Source organism: Marmota marmota, unplaced genomic scaffold (genome assembly GCF_001458135.2).
Source record: "Marmota marmota marmota unplaced genomic scaffold, marMar, whole genome shotgun sequence".
NCBI classification, from domain to species: Eukaryota; Metazoa; Chordata; class Mammalia; order Rodentia; family Sciuridae; genus Marmota; species Marmota marmota.
The window spans coordinates 519,316-540,968 of NW_026000206.1; the positions used below are offsets into that span (position 1 = coordinate 519,316).

The 21,653-nt window shown below is 39.4% G+C and overlaps 1 protein-coding gene across 5 annotated transcripts in view; it reads right to left on the reverse strand.

Annotated features, from left to right (window-relative positions):
* Shtn1 (shootin 1) overlaps window positions 1-21,653 on the reverse strand; it is a 96,231-nt gene that overhangs the window by 23,430 nt on the left and 51,148 nt on the right. For all 5 annotated transcript variants that reach the window (XM_048791276.1, XM_048791278.1, XM_048791277.1 and 2 more), the window contains 5 exons: window positions 19,805-19,958; window positions 17,710-17,809; window positions 12,491-12,573; window positions 4,953-5,062; window positions 1,970-2,023 (listed from right to left, as the gene is read on the reverse strand). In XM_048791276.1, coding sequence (XP_048647233.1) covers window positions 1,970-2,023; window positions 4,953-5,062; window positions 12,491-12,573; window positions 17,710-17,809; window positions 19,805-19,958 — 501 coding nt within the window. The remainder of the gene's footprint in view (window positions 1-1,969; window positions 2,024-4,952; window positions 5,063-12,490; window positions 12,574-17,709; window positions 17,810-19,804; window positions 19,959-21,653) is intronic.

The window sequence follows — 21,653 nt, forward strand, 5'->3', positions numbered from 1 at the left end:
CTCTAGCATGAAACTATGAGCTTTTTGGTGTTTTTCTACATTTGCTTCTCATTTGCTGTGATTGTAACGCTGGGTACTACCCTTGATAATCCTAATAGTCGAAATCCTGGCAAGAAGCACCAGAAGCAGGGTGAGCTGGGGGCTGGTTCTGCCTCTCTCATAAGAATGTGCCTGGTTTCCTGACTCCAGTTGATTGGGAGTTATAAAGAGTCTGCTGTCCCTCAACAGAAACTTCTATTGGGGTACAGGAGAGTTGCAGCTTATTGCAGAGGTGGGGACAGGATCATGAGGTCCACTTTTAAAAGACACTTAATACAAAGAAATTATATTGCCAAAATAATAACTACTAGAGATCCACTAATGCCAAATAAGGTAGAACAATCTAATAATAGGTCTAGGGCAAGAAGGATGGGAGCAACTTGCAAAATATGACTTTAAAATTTTTATAATTTGTAAATAATTTCTCAAATTTCTCTCCTTGGAGTGGCAAAAAATTATAGAGAATATTATACTCAAGAATATCATTGAAGCTAGAGGTGTAGCTCAGTGGTAGAGCGCTTGCCTGACAAGGGTAATGTTGTTCTGGGCCTCCCTCTCCCCCAAGAAAATATTGCTGAGATCCAGTAAACTTGCCACCATCCAGCATTGTCAGGAAGGGGAGTATCCTGAATAATCAAGTGTTACCATGTTTCTCATATAAATTTCTGATTTTAAAAATAAACCAAACACATAAGTCAAGTGCAGTATGTTCTCTATACTAATAAAGAGGATCAGTACTCTCTCCAGCACCTCATAGTGCTCCTGGGGACATCTTCATCAACATTAATTAGCATCCTAATGCAGAGACAATAAAAGGGACTGTCCTAGGCAGTGTTCCTTAACTGAACACTGGGTAACAAAATCTTCTGATCAAAGAAGCCATTAGATAATAACCACATTGCTTTTTTCAGTGGTTTTAATCCTTGATTCTGTAGGTAGACCACCACTGTTAGCCAGTGATACACCTCTCTTCAGGGCTAATCCCACTCACTTAAAACTAAAGCAAACTAATTAAGCCATTCTATGTTAAGTCTACTGTTTGAAGACACGCTTGATGAAAATAATTCTGTTTGCCGTCATTATGTGATGTCTGCGCGCAACGCATAATTAGCACAGTAACAACAAACAGGGGCGTATCAGTCCCGCACCTCGGTCCCCACATCGCAGACTCACTGTGCAAAATAACGGGGATTGGGACTGGAACAGGGTCTGAAAATAGAGCTCTGTGTCTGAAGCACTTGCTACGTGAGGCATTTGTCTCTGAAAGGGACATTTGGAGAGGGCAACAATTTCCTCCATTGGAAAAAGCTCCCACTTTGGAAAACAGAAATAGAACTAGAGATGGACGTTATGCACACTTCCAACAAATATGAATTACCTTTAGAAAATGAAATTAGCATATAGAAAGGGTCTCTTATTGTACCCTCCAATTTTTCACTAAATAATTGCTTCAACTGTGGGAAAAAGCAGACTGTGACCCTGAGATGAACATATCTGGGTGGGAGCTCAGGTTTACATGTAGGTGTCAAGAATCCCACTTTCACCCATCAAGGGAAAGCGCTCTCCACGTAAAGTACTACCCATCTATTATAGTGCTGTTATTCACAGACACGTACTGATCCCCACATATGGCCAGACACTTGACCTTCATGCTACAATGCCAGGATTAGAGGGCAAGAACAGGAAACAATGACTTTGGTGGAAGTGTAACCACTCTTTCAGAGTAGAAAGAGCAAAGTGATATTTGATACGTTATTCGCACATGTGATAGAGGAATCCATAAGTACAATCAAGTGAGCTGTCGAAGGAAATGAGGTGAATTAAATGGAAATAAAACAGACCAAAACAATCACCATAAAAAAATAGACAGTAACAATATTTTCCTTTCCTTTATCCATTAATTAAACAATAAACCAGTATCTATTCTTACCAGTATTCCTTTTAGTTCATTCACTGCACTTTCAGAGCCTTTTGAAGATTCTGGCTGCAATTTTGAGAAGGAAAAAAAAATTACTAGTTATTCAGTTTAAAATTACCAACGATATTTTGTATTGCAAATTGTTGACAGCTTATATTGGTGCAATGTACGGCTATATAATTTTAAATTACATCTACATCTTAAGGTTTGGAAAAAATATTAGCCATGTTAATGTTCCCAAGCTTGAATCGAACCAAAAATTAGAAGTTATACATTTAAAACAAAAGGGCTTGTGTTACCATCTCCTAAACATCATTTTGTACCTCTTGATTATCATCATAGATGGGAAAGATTTGGCAAACACCAGATTTGAAAGATTTGGTTCCAAAATGCTCAGAATTTTTTTATATCAACTGTTCTCTACATGCATGGCTGGACCTCTGCCAATAAGCAAGGAAGAAAGAGAAGAGGGTGCAGAGCAGGGAGCTGGAGAGGGGCTAAGCCTCTCTCTGCTCCAGTAGCTCCAGGAGGGACTGGCAGGTCTTGTTTCATGAATCTCACAAGAGGACTGAGTTAGGAGAGAAGGAACTGGGAAGAATACAGCTCACATGTTAGCATGCCCGGCTGCCAGAGCAGTCAGGGTCTCTGAGGGGCAGCCCAATTATTGCATCTCATGAGGAAAGGTAGGATTTGAGGCAGGTGTTTAGAATCCAAGTCCAGCTCTCTTCTGGACACACCAACAATGAAATAATTTTAAATGAACTTCTGGGTAATTTCTGCCTATTCCACAATACCTAACAGTCTCTGAATTCTCAACTACCTTAAAGGAGGGCAAATTGAGCCTCTGCCCTTATGAAAAGCAGCTCAGGAAAGGCCTCGGATCCCCTGACTCCCACTTCCTTTCACAAAGGATTGAGATAAAGAGAAAACTTGGCAAGATAGAGTGATGGGACCCTGGAGCCTCCCATGCCCAGAAAAAGAGTCAAGAAATGGGAAGCAATCAATAACACCACATTCCTTTCCCCTCCAAAGGTAGTAAAAAAATAAGATCCCATTTCAATTTTTTAAAAAATGAAGATAGAAAAAAACCAGACTGAGGCATTCAGTTCCCATAGACTGGGTTTTCTGTGAATCACAAACGCCCTCGCCCTCAGTGGAGCCTAAGCTCTAAGACACCAACTCCAGCTGTCCATCGGCACCATTGCAATGTCAAGGAACTTCAAGACCCTGCAGTTATGTCAGTATTTCCCAAGGCAGCGGGACTCCTGCAGGGAAGCTGTGCACATCTCAACTCTAACTTCTGAACAAATTGGCCTGCGAGAGGCATGAAGGTGCTGCCTCGCCCCACGAGCGGCCCTGAGGCAGCCACCTCTGGCAGCCTCTCACATGGATGGCTTAGAAAAGAGCTGATGGCACTGGGGAGGCAGTCCACATTCGAGCAAGCAGTGACCCTGGCGGTCACTCAGCCCTAGTCTACACAGTTTAATAGTTACCAGCGAATAACCCCGGTATCCACTGATAAGGGATGTTTTCTCAACTTTGAACTGACATTAAACAATGTATAACTGCTGGAAGAGTCATGGGAGAAAAGAAAGATCGCAGAGTGATATTCTGAAAATGAAAGGTATATGTGGAACACGAAATTGCTTATGGTTTAAGAAGTTTCCAACATTGTTCTCTAAACTAATTTTGCTTCTTTATGTCACTGCATTTTTCTCTAGCAATAGTCTGGTTTTGCTTATTCTTTCCATAATAGTTGTGACACGAAAGTCGTAAGAACGTATTCTGTTTAAGGCAGCACTCAGACCCTGCATTTTCTAAAGTGTTTTCATATTTTATTTCATTTGATCCTGACAACAACTCATGAATCAGAGAGGGCAGATGCTGTCCCCATTTTGTACAGGAAAAGCTGTAAGGAAGCTGGTGGCAGTGCCAGGGCCCTGATGCCAGCCCTCGACTGTTACATGGTCATTCTACACTGCTTCCCTTCTGGTTTATTTTGTGACCTTTGCTTGGGAAACGGCTTCCAGGTCATTGGCACAGACTGACCTGCTCTGCCTGGTTGGCTGAAGTTTCTGTCCCACCAGGTGCACCTCCACTCTTGGAGCTGTCATTCTGCCCTCTTTTTCATCACCTACCCATGCACAGCCATGCCACAGCCACCCTTCCTTGCCTGAGTATCTTGCCTGCCTGTGACAAAATGGTCACTAACAGTTCACCAGAATTACTACTAGTCACCACAGCAGGAGACATTCAGGAAGTGCAGAGGGGTACCCTTGAGTATAAGAGAGAAAAACCAGAAAGTCTGGTGAAAAGGAAGAGAAAGAAGGGAGAAAACCTGTCTGTTCACACCTGATCAAAGTAGGAAAAGAAAGAACATTTTTCAAGACAAATGTCAAGAATTGTTACTGGGTCTCTTTCCGGGTGACACACACATAGGGAGGGGAGCAGTACTGACTGGACTCAGCACCTCGGCAGACCTCGAGGGCTGGCTGCATCTGGGTTAGGAGACAGCAGATGAGGTACAGGCTGCACAGGCAGACCATCCTCGCTCGCTCCTTCAGTTCTGTACTGCCTTAGCTCTGCTCTCCCCTTATCCTGTGACCCCACTAACGTGGAGCCTCAGAAGGCAAGAGTGCTGTCTGTTCTGTCTACTGCCTCATCGCCCAGTGCCTGGCCCAGAGGACTCAGCAGATTCCTGACAAAGAAAGGAAAGGGAGTCACAATTGTTAATCCCTGTTTGATGTGACAGTACATATCAGAGTCCCTCTAGAAGGGACAGCAGCTTCCTGCAATATACATGGCTTACTTTCTATCCTGATTAGGTTCACACCAAGGGTCAAAAAGTCCCCCCAAAACAGGCTTCTACGGAAGTAAAAAGCCTTCATGATACCTTAGCCTTATCTGACACTCAAAAGTTGGTCCTGTAGCTTTCAAATCTTTACATTAAAAAAAGGAAATATCAAGGGGAAAGGAGCAAGTGGCCACTGCATACCTTTGCCTTCGGTCTGGCTGTCTGATTAACAGGTCTAAGATGAACTCCCTTCTTAATTCTATCCATCATTTCTTCGACTGCTTGCCTCTTCAGATCCGTGACTTCCTCCGCTGTTCAAAAAACACAGACATAAATCATCTTAGGTTACAAGAAAACAGCTAATTCCTATCTTTGGTGACTGAAGATTGCACTATGTAATTAATCACAGTGATTTTTCAGACAGTTGCTGAACATAATAATTTACTAAAGTTAGCAGTCACCAGGTAGAAATGGTTTTTAAAAAAAAAATTCTTAAAAGATCTGAAGAGTAAAACTTATACCGATTAAGATCAAATTTATAACATGGAAGTAAATATTGTTTCACCTAGGTTAAAGTAGATTTTGTTCATTCATCAACATAAGAATAAACCTGGATATCTCTAGGTATATTAAAAATGAGACTTTGTCCCTTTCCAAATAATCATTCATCTTTTCCTCAAAGTTCTTTTTTATAAGTTACAATACATTCTATGTCAAAGAAATCAGTCCAAAGCCTATTTGAAAAAAAGATCAAAGAGATGTTTTTCTTATTGGAAGAAATCCATAGTCAAAAGATGGATAGCAGAGAAATAAAATCTATTTTTAAACTCCCACCTTCTGTTTAGGAATCATGTGGAACGGAAACATTTAAACAAACCTTTTCAAGTCTTTTAAAGCTCGTTATGTTAAAGAAAACATACAGCCAGAAATAATTGTGATTAGGTAATTAAATGTGATTAAAATTTTCAACTATTATCTAACCTTTGAATTATTTTGCTGCAAAACAAATAAACCTGTTGAGATGTATATCAACTAGATGAATGCAACTGAGGTAAGCTTAAACCTGTTCATTAAACCTCTCTCTTGTAGAATATCTTGGCCAAAAGCACAGAAACACTTTGGAACACTTGTCACCACTGATGTGGTTCTAGAAGTTCTGTTTATCTCCATTTAACTCAGCCAATGTATTAAATTGGGGTGTCTCATGAGGACCTTCTAGTCGGTGTCTTCAGTAGATACCACATTGCCTGACAAATGGTACTTGACAAGGACTTAACTGACAGATGACCTCTGAAGTTTTGGCTTTAACTGGATATTAATATTTTTACTATTTGAGTGAAAATAACCCCCAAAGGCTGGCTTCTAATAGGAGGAGATCACACCTGTACCCTCCAGCAGATTGGCACTTGTGTTAGGCCTTGAGCCACAGAGGCCTAAATTTTGGCTGGTGCTTTTGGAAAGGTCTCAGGTTAACTACGGGTATTCCTTCCTCATATAGGAGTGCCCAGGGGAGTAGTGAGGGAGTCAGGAGGTTCCCCCAACCTCTGAAGCAGCACAATGACGGCATCTCTGCCACACTCACCATGTCTTGCAGGCTGCTGATGCACTCCTCACTTCAAAGAGCATTTTGTCATCCTAAGAAGTCACCAAAAAGCTGGGAACTAAAATTTCTCAATATCCAAATAACAATTTTCACTTCAAAAGTCAAAATAGTATCTTTATCAGGCAACATGGGAAACCTGGTCACCAAAGGTAGAACACATCCACCAGTAAATGAAAAGTGACAAAACTGCAGGCCCATCAATCATGGGCCCTTAAGGGCATCTTCTTCCAATAGTCCGCCAATACCATCAGGTGGACAGACAATACATTGCTATGGGTGAAATTTGTTTGTTCACTGGCTCATTCATGCGCTACCTGAATCTCTATTGTACACTCTGGTGCTTTTGCTGACCCTGTTCAAAATCAGGAGAGATAAAACCCACATCTGCCATGAGTATGAGATTCATTCCTGGGAACTGAGAAAATAGCTACAAAACACATTTGATTTTTCAGAGAGGCTGCCATTTTGAGTGAGACTGGGAAGAGCTGTGTGGCAATAGGAACACCGCCTACAAACAGATTAGCACTCTGCAAGGAATGACTGAAACCCAATTAAATGCACCATACAAAAACTAATTAAGGCAGACAGATGGAGAATTATGGTCAACACCATTCAAATCTGCTACAGCATCTAACATAGCAGGAATTTAAAGTAGTTTCTTATATTTGCTTGCCAGAATCATAGTGATAATTCAGAGAAGTGCCACTATCTGTATTGTGTACAGATTATAAACCAGGCTTTAATTTCTCAGCCTTTTTCAAATGTGAAAGCTTAATTGGTCTTAAGGAAAAGAAATCGCTCTTATCAGATTCCCTACTCAGGCGCAACACAAGGGCAGAGCTAGGCTGGCTGCACAAGCTTTCTCTCTCACCGACCCTGTTTTTGAAATCGCAAAAAGCAATCTATATGAACTTCTAAACTATTAAGCAGTTCTAACAAATTGGCAAGAATCGCCTACAGAGAGCTCATGGTATGTTTTGTAATTCTTTCTGCAATCACGCAGTTGGTAATTGTCTCACAAAAGCATGTAATCAGTGGGACAATAGAAATATGCAGGATACTGGAGATTAAAGAAAAGGGACAAATGAAGACAACAGGTCTAATGTTATTGAACTGCCACAGGAAAATAAAATCAAATGTTCTTTGAGTTAGTGCTTCAAGGTCAGTCTTGGATCAGAAAGCTACATGTAATTAATTGGGGCTTAAATTTTAAGACCCACTTGAAAAATAAGTTAGCTCCTCAAAAGAAAATAAAAAAGAGAGGAAAAAAAACCCCACAGATGAAACCATCACCTTGTTACTCAATAAAATCTTCTGTTACTACCTAGAGCAAGCTAAAATAAATTTCTAAATCCCACAGGATTATTTTTCTATTTTGCTAACTTTCTTTTAAAAAAGAAAAAACCCTCATGGCATTATGCCATGATGTACAAAATTTCTAAAAAAAACAAAAAAACACAATATGGCTGAATAAATTTAAATTTTCTGTAAGGTCACAGAGTTAAAGAAATTCACTTAACTACAATATTGCTAGAACCTACTGAAATCAGCACTTTCCTTGTCTTCCCATAGGGCAGGTGCTATCTTGCCCATTTTCCTTAGCTACCATTTTGAGTACTGTCTATGTGCTGGGTCCTACATTTTTCATGTTATGAGACCCAGAAATCCTTAGAACAACTCCATAAAATAGATATTATGGTATTTCTCCCTTACCTACAGGAATGTGTTCCAAGACCCCCAGTGGGTGCCTGTAATCTTGGAAAGTATTGAATCCTTTGTATACTATGTTTTCCCCTATATATACACACTTCTGATACAGTTTAAATTAGGCATAGTGAAAGCCTAGCAATAATAACCAAAAACAGAACTATGATACCAATATAATGTACTAAAACTCATATGAATGTGGTCTTTTTCTCTCCACTGTGTTGGTAGCATATACAGTGTGGATACACTGGGAACATGAGATTTCATCACAGTACTACTTTAAATAAGCAATTTAAAACTTATATTTGTTTCTAGAATTTTCCTTTAATAGTTCCAGACTGTGGTTGATCAAGGGTACTGAAATACAGAAAAGTAAACTAAAGAAAAGAAGGACTACTGTACTATTATGCCTGTTATAGAGATTAGCAAGCTGAGGCACAGAGAGGTTAAAACAAAATCAACAAATTAATTCCTGAAATATATCATAAACTGCAGGCATAACTTTGAAATCTTAGAATTGACCTACTAAATATTCTTGTAAAAAATCAGCGCTATTAATTTCAAAGTTTATAATAATTTATTTTATTCAGATCTTAAAACTACAACTAAAATATTCCACTGACCTAATTTATTACCAAGCTTTCTAAGGGAAAAAACCTAGGAATTCCCCACTCATAAGTTCTGAAAACCTTATCAACCAAATTTTAAAAGCCATCATACAGTACTGACATAAGAAAGAAAACACAGTGATAGTGTGACAGTCCCTACATTATAAATGAGAATCCCAACATGTCCCAGATGATCCTAACATTTGACGCTCTGCATTTGTTCACTGTATATTTAATAACCATGTGCACAATTAAGGAGACACTATCAGTAACCACTCTGCCAGACAGATAGGATGCTGCTCTGGCCACCTCTAGCTACAGTACATGTCATTCAAGCTGCATAATTTTTAGGTCTCTTCATTGCAAAAATCTCATGAGCAACTTCTGTGTCAGTAATTATTTAAGATTCCCAAAATAACAATCCAATAGCTCAAGGATGTGGGAGGAAATACTGCCACATTTCATCAATTGTTAATAAAATGTTATTTGCATGAGGAAAATACTATGGCTCCTGATGCTGAGGGTTAAGAAGTTCTAGAATACGTTTTTTAATTAGGAAGATTTTAAATTAAAAATACTTAAATTTTTTGTTGAGACTGACAAGACAATGTGATCTATTTTGAAGGAAAAAACATTCTATTCTGACTGCCCTCCTTGAAAATATACTAATTGTTCCCCTAAAAATATGAAAAAAAAATTTTCATTCCTGTGTCAGGCAAAATCAATAGCCCGCAACTCAAGAGCAGAGCTGCCCTGGAAATCACCAAAGGCCTCAGGACTGCTTGGATTCCTGCAATGCCTCTTGCAAAACAGAATTTGCCTCAAAGTCCCGTAAACATGCAGAAGAACAGATTCCAAAGGGCAGCAGGAAGCAGGCATAGAAAGCCAATTCCCAGAGATGAAATCAGCTTTCATTTGTTTTGGTGTTGCAAGGTTCCTGATCAGAAAGAAAAGACTAAATCCAAACCCATTCAATACCATGAGTGCTGTGGGCAGCTGCAGAGAAGAGTAAACCTGCAAAAAGCTTGTAATCTGCTCATGGAGCAGATAAGTAACTGGAAATATCTCCAACACCAGACTCCAGAGTGGAAGACATTAAATACTTAAAGGAAAAGAATATGAAGTCGGATTGGGAATGTGGCTCAGTGGTACAGCATTTTCCTGGCATGCACAAGGTCCTGGGTTTGATCCCTGGCACCACCAAAAAAAAAAAAGAAAAAATTAAAGTGAAATGTTATAGTAACTCATACTAATGAGTCATTCGTTTGTATTATTAATACTAATTAGTAGAAGGAGGCTCCTGGAACACACAAGTAATCTATAGGCAGAATATAAAATGTGGGTTCTGTGCTGGTGCAAGGAGAAGCATGTCATAAAATGTAGGACAACACAATTAGATCTATGATCAGAAATTGTCACACTATCAATGACATGCAATAGCTGGCCTGAAGTGGGGAAAAGAGGTTCTAGAAGGAGCTCATGTGTATACCTGGGCTCCATCTAGGCAAATGCTGATGCTTTCTAATAGGTCAGATTCTACAGGCCTAAAGTGATAGGGACAGAAGTGAGTGGTGGGAACAGGAGGCTAAGGGGATAATTCCATAAAGTGGGCCTACTGTGCTGATCTCCACATGTTTTCTTTTCCAAAAATCAGTTTACCTGCAGCCCTATCTGGCTTAAGTGGACAGGATATATCACATTCCTCAGCAGACTACCTGTTATCTGCAGGAGAAAAGTAGGCCCCAAATAATGTTGATAAAAGGAACCCAAGCTGGGCACGGCAGCACATGCCTGTAATCTTGGCAGCTCAGGAGACTGAGACAGGAGGATCATGAGTTCAAAGCCAGCCTCAGCAAGAGCAAGGCGCTAAGCAACTCAGTGAGACCCTGTCTCTAAATAAAATACAAAATAGGGCTAGGGATGTGGATCGCCAGTACCAAAAAAAAGGAACCCAAATTACCCTGAAGGGGGAGACTTTTGTGACTCTTTTCACAGATCAGATTCCTGAACTCAAGGAGATAAAGATAGTTCCTCCTAATCATAAAATCTGTAAGAATGTATGGTTAAGAATCCAATTAGAACCAGTCAGCATGGGCCAAGTGACCTAGAGTTGTCATGGCAATGGGGACTTGAAAGTCTGATGTCATTCTGCTGTCAGTCACAAGTCAAGAGGTGGACCTGGGCGGGACTCTCTGGAAACTTCTCTGGAATTCCCAATAAAACTAGAGTTCAGGAGAGGCATGCTATCCCTCTCCTGAGAGGACGTCTCCCTTGATAGTGTCCCCTTTCCCTTTTCCTGTCCCCTCAATAAACTCATGCTTGTTATTTTGAATGACACGTCTGTAATCTTTCTGACTTGATCACAAAAATCTGAGTTTGAAGGGGGGCCTGTGTGCTGCCTCAGTTTCCTGGAAGGCCCAAACCTTAACAAAAGGAGCAAGGTCTGGCCCTGCAATTTTAAGCCTTTGCTGTCACAGTGGCTGCCCCCAAACTGCTGACAGCTCTGTGCATCTTCTCCCTCCATTCTGTCTACTGGTGCTGTCTTCTATTCCTCCATCTCCAATGACTTCTAGAGTCCTGTGTATTCTGCCTCTCTCAGCAGTTCCTGAGTTCATCCATCATGCCACCATCTGATCAAAGCCACAATCAACATCCACCTGAATGGCTACAATCTCTTCTTGTCCTTTACAGTCTATTCTCTGTTACTTATTGCAGACAGTGATTTTTTCCTTAATTTAGAAAAGACAAACCTCATCATGTTACACCCCTATTTTAAAAGTTCTCCTGCTCTAGGGCTGGGGTAGTGGCTCTGTGGTAGAGCGTTTGCCTGGCTCGTGTGAGGCCCTGCGTTGGATCCTTAGCACCACATAAAATAAATGAATAAATAAAGGTATTGTGTCCAATTACAACTAAAAAATAAATATTTTAAAAATAAAAAGTCTCCTGCTCTTAGGAGAAACTCCAAAATCTTCTCTCTAGCCTCCAGAATCTGGCTCCTGCCTACTGTCAGTCCTCCTCTCCGGCTCCCATGCTGCAACCTTAGCAGTGCTCTCCTGGTTTTCTAGCACACCAAGCTCCTACCTCACTTTGCAGTTTTGAACATCCTGCTTACTACCTGGACTGCACTGACCCTAAACACCTCACCCCAATGTCCTAAATGTATGGCCACTCAGCTTGAGCATCACCTCTGACACCAGTGGTCCACTCTATAACCTCCAAGAAACCTGTACTCCTCCTCCACTGTACCAGCCAAAACCTGTATTTAAACAATCACATATTTGCACAGATGGTCACTTGTTCATACTATGTGTAGTCACAGTGGAATGTGACTTTTATATCTTACATTTCCAGTACCTGACACTGTTGTAGTCCACTCTTAAGTCCCTGATAAAGTCCCATTCGCTTGCTATCAATTCTACAAAGTCTTTCCTCTAATCCCTCATTTGGGATCACTCCCTGTTACACCCCAAAGCACTTGGTTTTTAATGAAAACATATTTCCCAGTGTACCTTCCATTAGAGTGCCATGTGCATGCACTTATCTCCTCCAATCAATCGGCTGCAGGAAGGCAAAGACAGTCACCTGCTTCATTCTTTTTTTTTTTTTTGGTGCTGGGGATTGAACCCAGGGCCTTGTACATGCAAGGCAAGCACTCTACCAACTGAGCTCTACCCCCAGCCACCTGCTTCACTCTTACAGATGCTTTCACTCTTCCAAAAACCTGTTCACAAAGTCACACTATTCATTTGACAAATGTATGAATTGTTGAAAAGTTGACATCACCAACTGCTTAAGGTAACCCAGATGGACATGATGCTTACTTGTTTCTGGTGGAGTTGCCTTTTCTTTCTTAGCACCACTGCCACTGGGGTGGGACCGTTTCCGGATCATGGACATGAGGGATCTTTGGTAAAAAGAAAAAGACCAACAGATCTTACTGGAGGTTATTATGTACCATACAATCCAATAGATAAAAATGTACAGATCCTAAATAATCAGTAAAAGTCCAATTCTTCTGCAGATGCATGAACACAGAATTTACCTAGTCTACTTTCATTTTGATACTGTTAAATTTTTTCATCTTTCTGAAGGAAAGAAATATGTCTCATTCCTTTCTGTGCAAAACCAAAGTAATCACCAGAGGAAGGGACTGCTATGGTTACTGAGACAATGCATACATATTTACAAAGGAAAACAGATACAGGAAAAAATTCACTATGTAAAAATTCATATGTAAAATTCAGAAATGGCTACTGATTTACTACATTTTAGGGAAAAGAAGAGATGAGAGAATTAGGAAACGTTTCATATAAAAAAGCAGTATATGTTATCAATAAATCTCTACTTGTCAAATATTGGCATAAAAATATCTGAATCTACATGCGATAGACCAATTATTTAAGGATAAAATATATTTAGACCACTGTTTCTCTAGCCTATTTTTAAAATGTACATAAAATTCAAATTATGATAAATTGAACCACATTAAAGTTTTAAAACCTCCATGTGTTAAAGGATATTATAAGGACTAAGAAAGATAAGTTACAAAATAATTTTTTAAAAATCAATGAAAACAGCAGATAACACAATAAAAAAATGGACAAAAATATTCACTACTATAGAAGGACATCCAAGTTTCTGATATACAAACAAGAAAGCTGTCTGATTCCCTTAATTTTTAGGGAAACACAAGTTAAACCCATACTGAGATATCACTATTTGCTCATCAACTATGAAAAAAAAATAAGTCTGATAAGATCAAGTGTTGGTGCTAAAGAATTCTCAAACCACAAGGGTATATACACTGATAGTGCCATTTTGGAAAATGGGCATTATCTGGTGGAGCTGAAAATGTATATATCCTGTGATCCAGATAATCCACAACCTCAGACTTCACAGAATCGAAAGCAAGCACTTGTGCTCTAGGATACATGTGCAAGAATGTCACACTGAATTTCTATAATTCCCTGAACTGGTAAGGACTCAAATGCCCATCAGCACCATGATGGATAAGCACCTTTTGAGACATTCATCAAGTGGATTACATATCAATGCATAGGAATGAACCTCAGTCACACAATATAACATGGAGAGTCAGAATCTATTGTGGGGTAAGAAGAGCAAGACATAATGGACATATGAAAATTCCAATTACACAAACTTCAACAACAGGCCACACTGATATTTATAGTAGTGTAGAGGCCACTGGGTTTCAGAACACACTACTACAAAGTACAGCACCCTGGCATGCTTAGTACTTTAAACTGAAGGACACTGAGATGGCCCTGGAGGGTCTCTCTGACCTTCTGCTGCCCTCCTGTCTCCCGCCCCTCTTCTTCTCCCAGAAGGTAGGTAGGACACAGAAACTAGCAATAATACTCTACCTTCCCTGGTCTTTCTATGCAGGAACTAGCCATAACGAGATCCTCTGACCTACTTGTCTGACATAGGTCATGACACTCTCATTCAGAGGGGTCCTACCTTATCCTCAAGAGGAAGGAATGCTACAGAGGCCAGGAACGATTGAACACACAGGCCTTGCTGGGTCCCTCCTCGGCCTACTACCATTAGCTCCTACCCCTCCCTCCAGTCACATTTCCATGTGGCTGGCTGTTCCTCCTTAAACCTAAGCATATCAACAGTTTCCCCTGGGTCTTTGGGACTCTACTCTCCAGACATTTGTGTCACATAAGTAAATTGGTTATGCTTATCTCGTTAGCCTGTCTTTTGTTAATAGGAGTGTCAGCAGTGACCCTTACCACCAGTGAAGAAAGGTACGATGCTTTCTCTATCCCTACAGGACACATATGTAGACAAGACAAAAGTTCATTTAATAAAGGCAAGAAAATTATGCCTCTGTGCATCACCATTTCAGTTTCACCATATCAAGCTTCAAGCAACTGTCACCCTACATGGAATTATTCAGTGGTAATTTCCACCTCCCAGTTCTTCAAGAACTGTTCTTGTTAGAAGTGGAAGATACACATATCCTATGAACTACAGAACACGTGTATGTCAATCTGACTGGGCCAGAGAGTGCCCAGGTATTTGATCAAAGGTGTCCTGGGTGTTTCTGTGAGGGTGATTTAAATGAGATTAACATTTAATTAATCAGAAGACTGAGCAATGAAGACTACCCTCCCTGATGTAGGGGGCCTCTTCCAACAGTGAGCACAACAAAAATGCTGGCCCTTCCCCCAGTCAGGAAGAACTGCTCCTGCCCGACACTCTTCAAACTGGAACATCAACCTTTTCCTGCTTTTGAACTTGAACCATCACCACGTGCTGCATCTTGAGCCTGCCAGCCTCTGGAATGGAACTATGCCACAGGTTCTGAGGGCTCCAGCCTCAGAGTGGAACTATACTACCATTCTTTCTCTATGGTCCCAGCTTGCTGACTCCCCTACAGATCTTGTAACTTATAAGCCTCCCACAACTACATTGGGCCAGTTCCTTGTAATGAATGACTGACTCTACTTGGTCATGTGCCACATAACAATGTTTCAATGACAGATCACATATACAGTGATGCTCCCAAAAGAGTATATTATTGCCTAGTGACATCATAACCATCTTAGTTTGTGTAAGTATACAGCATGATGTTTGCAGATTGAAACTGTCTTAATTTGAATTTTTCTCAGATGGAATCTCCATTGTTAACAACACATGACTCTGTTTATAGCTATTGACATCTACATCTGTACACACACCTCCTGCTGGGTCTGGAGAATTCTAACTAATGTACCCAGCCCTCTCCCTAGGAACCATACTTGTCCAGGACCTGTCCTTCCTACACTCCTTGTTATTTAGGTCGAGGGGTTCCCCAAAAGCTCCTAAGTGAGACAATGCAAAAAAGTTTAGGGGTAAAATGATGGGATTATGAAAGCCTTCACCTAATCAGTATGTTAATCCACTTGAATATTAACTGGGTGATGAGTGTAGGGAGGTAGGGTTTGGCTGGAGGTAGGTCACTGGGGCACACATTTTGTTCCTGGTGTGCAGAGCTCTATTTCCTGATTGCCATGTCCTGAGCTGCTTTTCTCCTCCACACCTTTCCCCTGATGTGCTGCCTGGGACCAGAGCCATGGTATCAGCCATCTAAGGGCTGTCACCTCTGAAACCAGGAGCCCCAGAGAAACTTCTCTTCCTCTAATTGTTCTTGTCAGGTCTTCTGGTCACAGTGCCAAAAAAGCTGACTAAAATACTCCTCTGATACAAAATGAATAAGGTATGCCCTCTTCCTCTTTCTCCTAAAAGGTAATAAAGCCACGTAAGCCATGGGTCTTAGCCCTCAACCCCCCACACACTTTTCCTTCTACCTATTATCTATACCAGGGTAAATAAAGCACATGGCTCAGGAACAAAGTTGGAAAACCTTGACTGACAGGTTTGAAGACCATCAAAACGTTTAAAACACATGCAAATATGTTTCTTTGACAAGAAAGTATTTCTCATGCATAAAAAATTTCTGAAAATTATCTCCTCTACTATTTAAACTCATCTTAAAATATAAGCCATTCATATTATTCAATAAAAATTGTATTGAAAGAGGCTTATGAAAGAGTTCATGTCTGAGATATACGAAGTCCTGAACTTATATCCATTTCTCAGTCTATTTGTAAAGTACTCTTTGGGGGAAAAAAAAAAATTCTATTTAGGTAATACTTTACTTTTAATTCTAGGGGCTCTCAACATTTCTGAGACTAAAAATTACAGGCCAACAGCAAGATTGTAATTGCTTTTTAACAGTTTTCCCTCCTCAGAGAAGTGACCTTTCTTATCAGCTCAAAATTCTAGACCTTAGAGAAAGATCAAAGTGATGAATGTCTAATTTTAAATGTCAAATTTGGAATATCTCCTACAGATTTAGCTACCCAGGAGAGAAAGAATTTAAAATACCTGAAATTCTTTCAATTAACTCTTGGATCGATCACGTGTAAAAATTATTTAGCCTTAGCTACTTCAATGGCTTCAAGTAGATTATGTCATCCCCTACTCAGTAAGGAAAAGTAATGAGAATCTTTTTAAAAGGCAAAGTTCCATTTTCATAGTCATGTGGGAGGAACATGCTACACATTCTATTCAGATGGATCAGCAAAGGTGCAAAGCAGGAACAAATGGCCTCTCAGTGTGAAAGGATTAAACAAATCGCATGAGTTAATGAAAGCTAAAAAATCTTGCAAAAGTTTAAATGCCATTTGTTCAGGAATAAAGTACACAAAGCACCTAACGCTGTGGCCTGAGGAGGCAAGTGGTCACCACTGCAGGTAGGCTGTCTTCTCTAATTGTGCATGGCAGTCTGGGGAACCACAGAGGCCAAAAATGACTCTAGATCTCCTGAGTCCATGATGCTCCAGAGAGGCACTTCACTACTGTCATGTACCTTGGTCAACAGTGAATTCTGTCTGCATATGTCATTTCCTTTCCCAATAATTTAGGTGTAAATTATTTTCCTTATAAAAGGTTCCTCTTTCAGCCTTATTCAAAATTTAAATATGTGGCTAAGGATTAAAAAGAACAAGCACTTCCAGATTAATTACTAGTTTGTGACAATTAGTGGGCTTAGGTATTAGCTCAGTACTTTTATTTTAAAAATAAGTAAATCAACTACAACTTTTCAAATTCAAATTAGTGAGAGAAAATGATGAAAATATCCTGGAGACATTCCTTGGTCCTACAGGAATTTTACAAAGAAAATCCCAGTGTCATGGAATGAAATTTTTAAAGTGGAGTATCCAAGATTAAAAAAGCAAGACTCTAGATCCTGGGTTTGGAACACCCACATGGAATCTCAAGGTCAACAACAGATGAACACGTTGGCCATGAGAACTTCTTTACCAAGTGTTTTGTTTTTTTTAAAGCCAATACTCTACATATTACAAGGATGGAATAATACATTGGTCTTTAATTTTTTTTCCCAAGAGAAGCACCCGTCACTCTTTTACGCTTTTTACCAACCCTGTCATGATTCAGTATAAGCTGGTATTCAAAAGAAAAAGGCGACCACCAGCACTGCCACAGCAGTCCCTCTAGCACTTACCGGATGGGATTGGGCGGAGGAGGGGGCAATGGTGGTGGAGGCGGAGGTGGAGGAGGGACTGAATTCTCAGACTGATTCACCCGTTTCTGGAGTTCATCGACTGCACAGAGGCAAGCATTCAAAACAGAACAGAAGTAAGCAACCTAACATCTTTTATCCATGTAGAAGAAGAAACATGACCTCCCTCAAAATCAAGTACTTTTCATTGAGGCAAAGTTAGAAATTTCAATATGAAACTGCAGGCATTTAAAACTGTTCATTATCTAGTCTATCACTAAGATGAGAAAGGTCTTCCATCTGGTACAACAAAATGGTACAGTCTTTCTCCTGCATATGCAACTTCAGAAAAAAATTCAAAACTAAGGGGTGGGAAGTAAGGATTGAGTAGGTTGAAGAAATATTTGTAACAATGGAGCGCATACTACTGGAACACTAAGAAATTGTTAACGCTTGACTTTAAATGTGTGTGGATCAAGAGTTACTTTTAAAGATGACATTTAGTGATGGATTTTAATAGCTGCATACTTCTCTCCTCCGCTTAATTTCCTTCAGAAACTTATTGTAAATGCGAATGTCCTTGATTTTAACCAGATTCACATTCCTAAATGCCTGTAACTCAGAAACTTTCTGCTCTTTTGAAGAGCATTCTGGAGATATAATGTATTCATTCTATTCATCCAAGTCACTAATGAGACACATTTATTAAGGACCCACAATGTAAAAGACCCCATGAATAGTGTTATTGGAGACAGTAGTGTTCCTGGCTTTAAGGAGCTCAATTTAAATGTATATCACAGGGCTTGAGATGCAGCTCAGTGTACAGCACTTGCCGAGCAAGCCCATGGCCCTAGGCCCATCCTCAGCACTGAAAAAAATGTTTACATACAGATGCTAATCCTGTCATATGGGTTAATGGGTGACAGATACCACGGAGTACTGTGTGCACCCAGAGGTAGCGCATACTGTCCATGACTGACTTCTGCTTTCCCCTACACACTATAATAGGCAGTGTGGACCAAGCTCTCGACACCAAGAATCCTCTAGTTATTCCTTGTGCATGCCTCACTCTCTTTAAAGGGATTCTGAGATCATCAAAGACAAAAGGCATGGTTTCTTTTCTTCTGTATATTTTTTTTTATACCCTGGAGTAGGACTGAGTACACACACAGCAGATTCTACATAAAAGCATTTAAATTGAATTTAAATCTCTGCCACTTCCATTCATCATAAAGATGGCCTTGGTTACTCTACTATTTGCTTTAAAGAATGGAAAAATTCTTAATTTTGGATCAATTTTTATAAAACAAATTGCAATCAATTTTCTCTGTGGATTAAAAAGCATTGAATGTTTTTAAAAGGGGAAAAAAACCTACATGGTTCTTCTGCAGATTTCAAAATTCTAGTATAAAATTAACCAAAAATATCTGAAGCGAATATTGAAGCTGTTATAAAGCGAATAGCCCTGCCTTCTTAAATTACCCACCTTCTCACAGAGACTTAGACTTACGTTGCGTAGTAATCCAACTTGCACATTCCTGCTAAGCCTTCCAGCCCTGAATGAATAAATCCTTTGATTTAAGCATCCCCTGGTGCTTTAAAAGTTTTTCCATTTAATATATATATTGTTGCCCACTTCATTGTTAGGTGTGGCACAGGAAGTATTATTTCAGGTGTATAATTAGACACCGAAGACAAATGGGAGTATAAGCACCAAAGATGAAGGTATTATTTTTTAAAAGTTTAATTCTTTTTAAAAAGCACTCTAAAATGAACAAAATAAAGTACTTAATGAACACTCACCTCTGGAGCCCTGAGAAATGCTGACATTTTTGGTCTCCCCATGCTAATGGCATCTTTATGTCTTAATTCTGTACGTGATATTCACAAAGGCTCCATGTCCCAAATTGAAGTCTAAATATTTGTGAAGGACTGGATTATAGACACTATTCTGCTGAATGGTCATAGTTAGAAATGAAGGGATTGAAAAACAAATTTTGGCATTTTTCTATTCAGTATAACTAAACGCCAGGTTTTGTCCTTGGCATGAGATCCACAGGTGAACAGAGACAGAGAGGAGCCTACTCAACAAGTTTACCAGAGTGCTTTAAATTTCTGGCCTTCTCCTCAGAATTCTGGTATTTCAATTCCAGTTCCTTCTTATCTTCTTCTAGAAGCTCCAGTTGCTGTTTGAGGTTATGGATCTCTTTGTGCAGTGTTTCATTTTCTAGTTGTTCCTCTAATTCTTTGACCTGTAAATCAGAAACAAACAATGTGGTTTTAAGTTTTCCTTTGTTGTCAAGTAGGGAATTTTCATGTGGCTTTACAGAAAGATTGTAACCCATCTTAAAGTCACACAAATTCTGATAATAAATCATTACCGGTTCTTTGATCTCATATAAACTTACTAAGGAGTTATATACCAAACACTTAAATTTTTAAATGTGAGTCACAAAAGTAAAATAATACCTAAAATAGATTCATATACTTTCATGCTCATTTTCAAGATAAAAATTTAAGTAGTAGCTAAAAAGGTCCCTGAGGATCACAATTTGGTAATAAGTTAAAAAAAAAAAAATGTTAGGCATGATGGTATATGACTATAGTCCCTGCTGCTCAAGAGACTGAGACCCCATTTCAAAAAAAAAAAAAAAAGTAAAAGAGGAGGAAAGACCCAAAGGCCTTTATGATCCAGTAATACTTCTTTAAGGAATTAAAAAAAAAAAAACCCAAATATACAAAATGTACAAATAGATTCACTAAAATGTTCCTTATAGCAGCAATGAAAGGCTGGAAATTACCTGAATGTCTACCAGTCTCTCTACTGATTTAAGATATCAGGATGTGTCATTAAATGTAATACTATGCAGCCATTTAAAATCATACAACTAACTATATACTGAAAGGTGAACTGAAAAAAATCAGGTTATAGAAAACTATGCATGGTATGATTCCATTTAAAACACACATATATTCATTAAATCGTCCACTTATATAAAGTTTAGATATGCACCAAAATATGATATTCTTGGGTAATGCTAATCTTAACTTTTCTATATTTCAAAAATCTATTATTAATGACCATATGCTATTTTTATAATTGCAAAAAGAATACAGCTGTGTTTAAAAGTTTTTACTGATTTTCCTAGGGAATTTGTCAAGAAGAAGGAAATATTTTAAGCCACATACATGAAAGATTATCCAAAATACATGTTCAGTATAACAACTGTGGAAGTAGTAATTGCTACATCATTCCTAACTCTTATCTAACTTCAGCATCTCTACCTATTCCAAAACCAATTTAGTCCTGTATTCAGTTCAAGTCTGTAGGTTGCAAGCATGTATTATATACAAAATAAACTATAAGTAGTTCAACTTTTCAGAACCAAAGGTTAAATTCCAGCACAAACTGGGCTTGGTGGCAAATTCTTGTAATCCCAGCAGCGCAGGAGGCTGAGGGCAGGAGGATCTCAAGTTCAAAGCCAATCTTGGCAATTTAGCAAGACCCTAAGCAACTAGTGAGACCCTGTCTCAAAATAAAAAAATAAGAAGGGCTTGGGATGTGGCTCAGTAGTTAAGCACCCCTGGGGCCCCTGGTTTCAATCTCCAGTACCAAAAAAAAAAAAAGTGTGTGTGTGCGCGCATGCGAGCATTCCAGTATAAGATGAACAAACACATTTTCTCCCTCTCTGTATTTGAAATCATGGAACAGGAAAAAAGAAATTCCTTCTCTCCCACCTGTTCCCTAGTCCTCTTTCCCTGGGGGCAATTGCTGTCACCACCTGTCCACCAAGAGGTTCTCCATACCTAGGACAACATTTCTTATTGAGGAAACAAAACATCAGCCAGACCTCACTACTACCTTGGGGAAAACTTGAGAAGTTCCAAGGATTACATGTCCATATTGTTGCTCAGGGAGAATTTGACAGGTGAATACAAACAGAAGC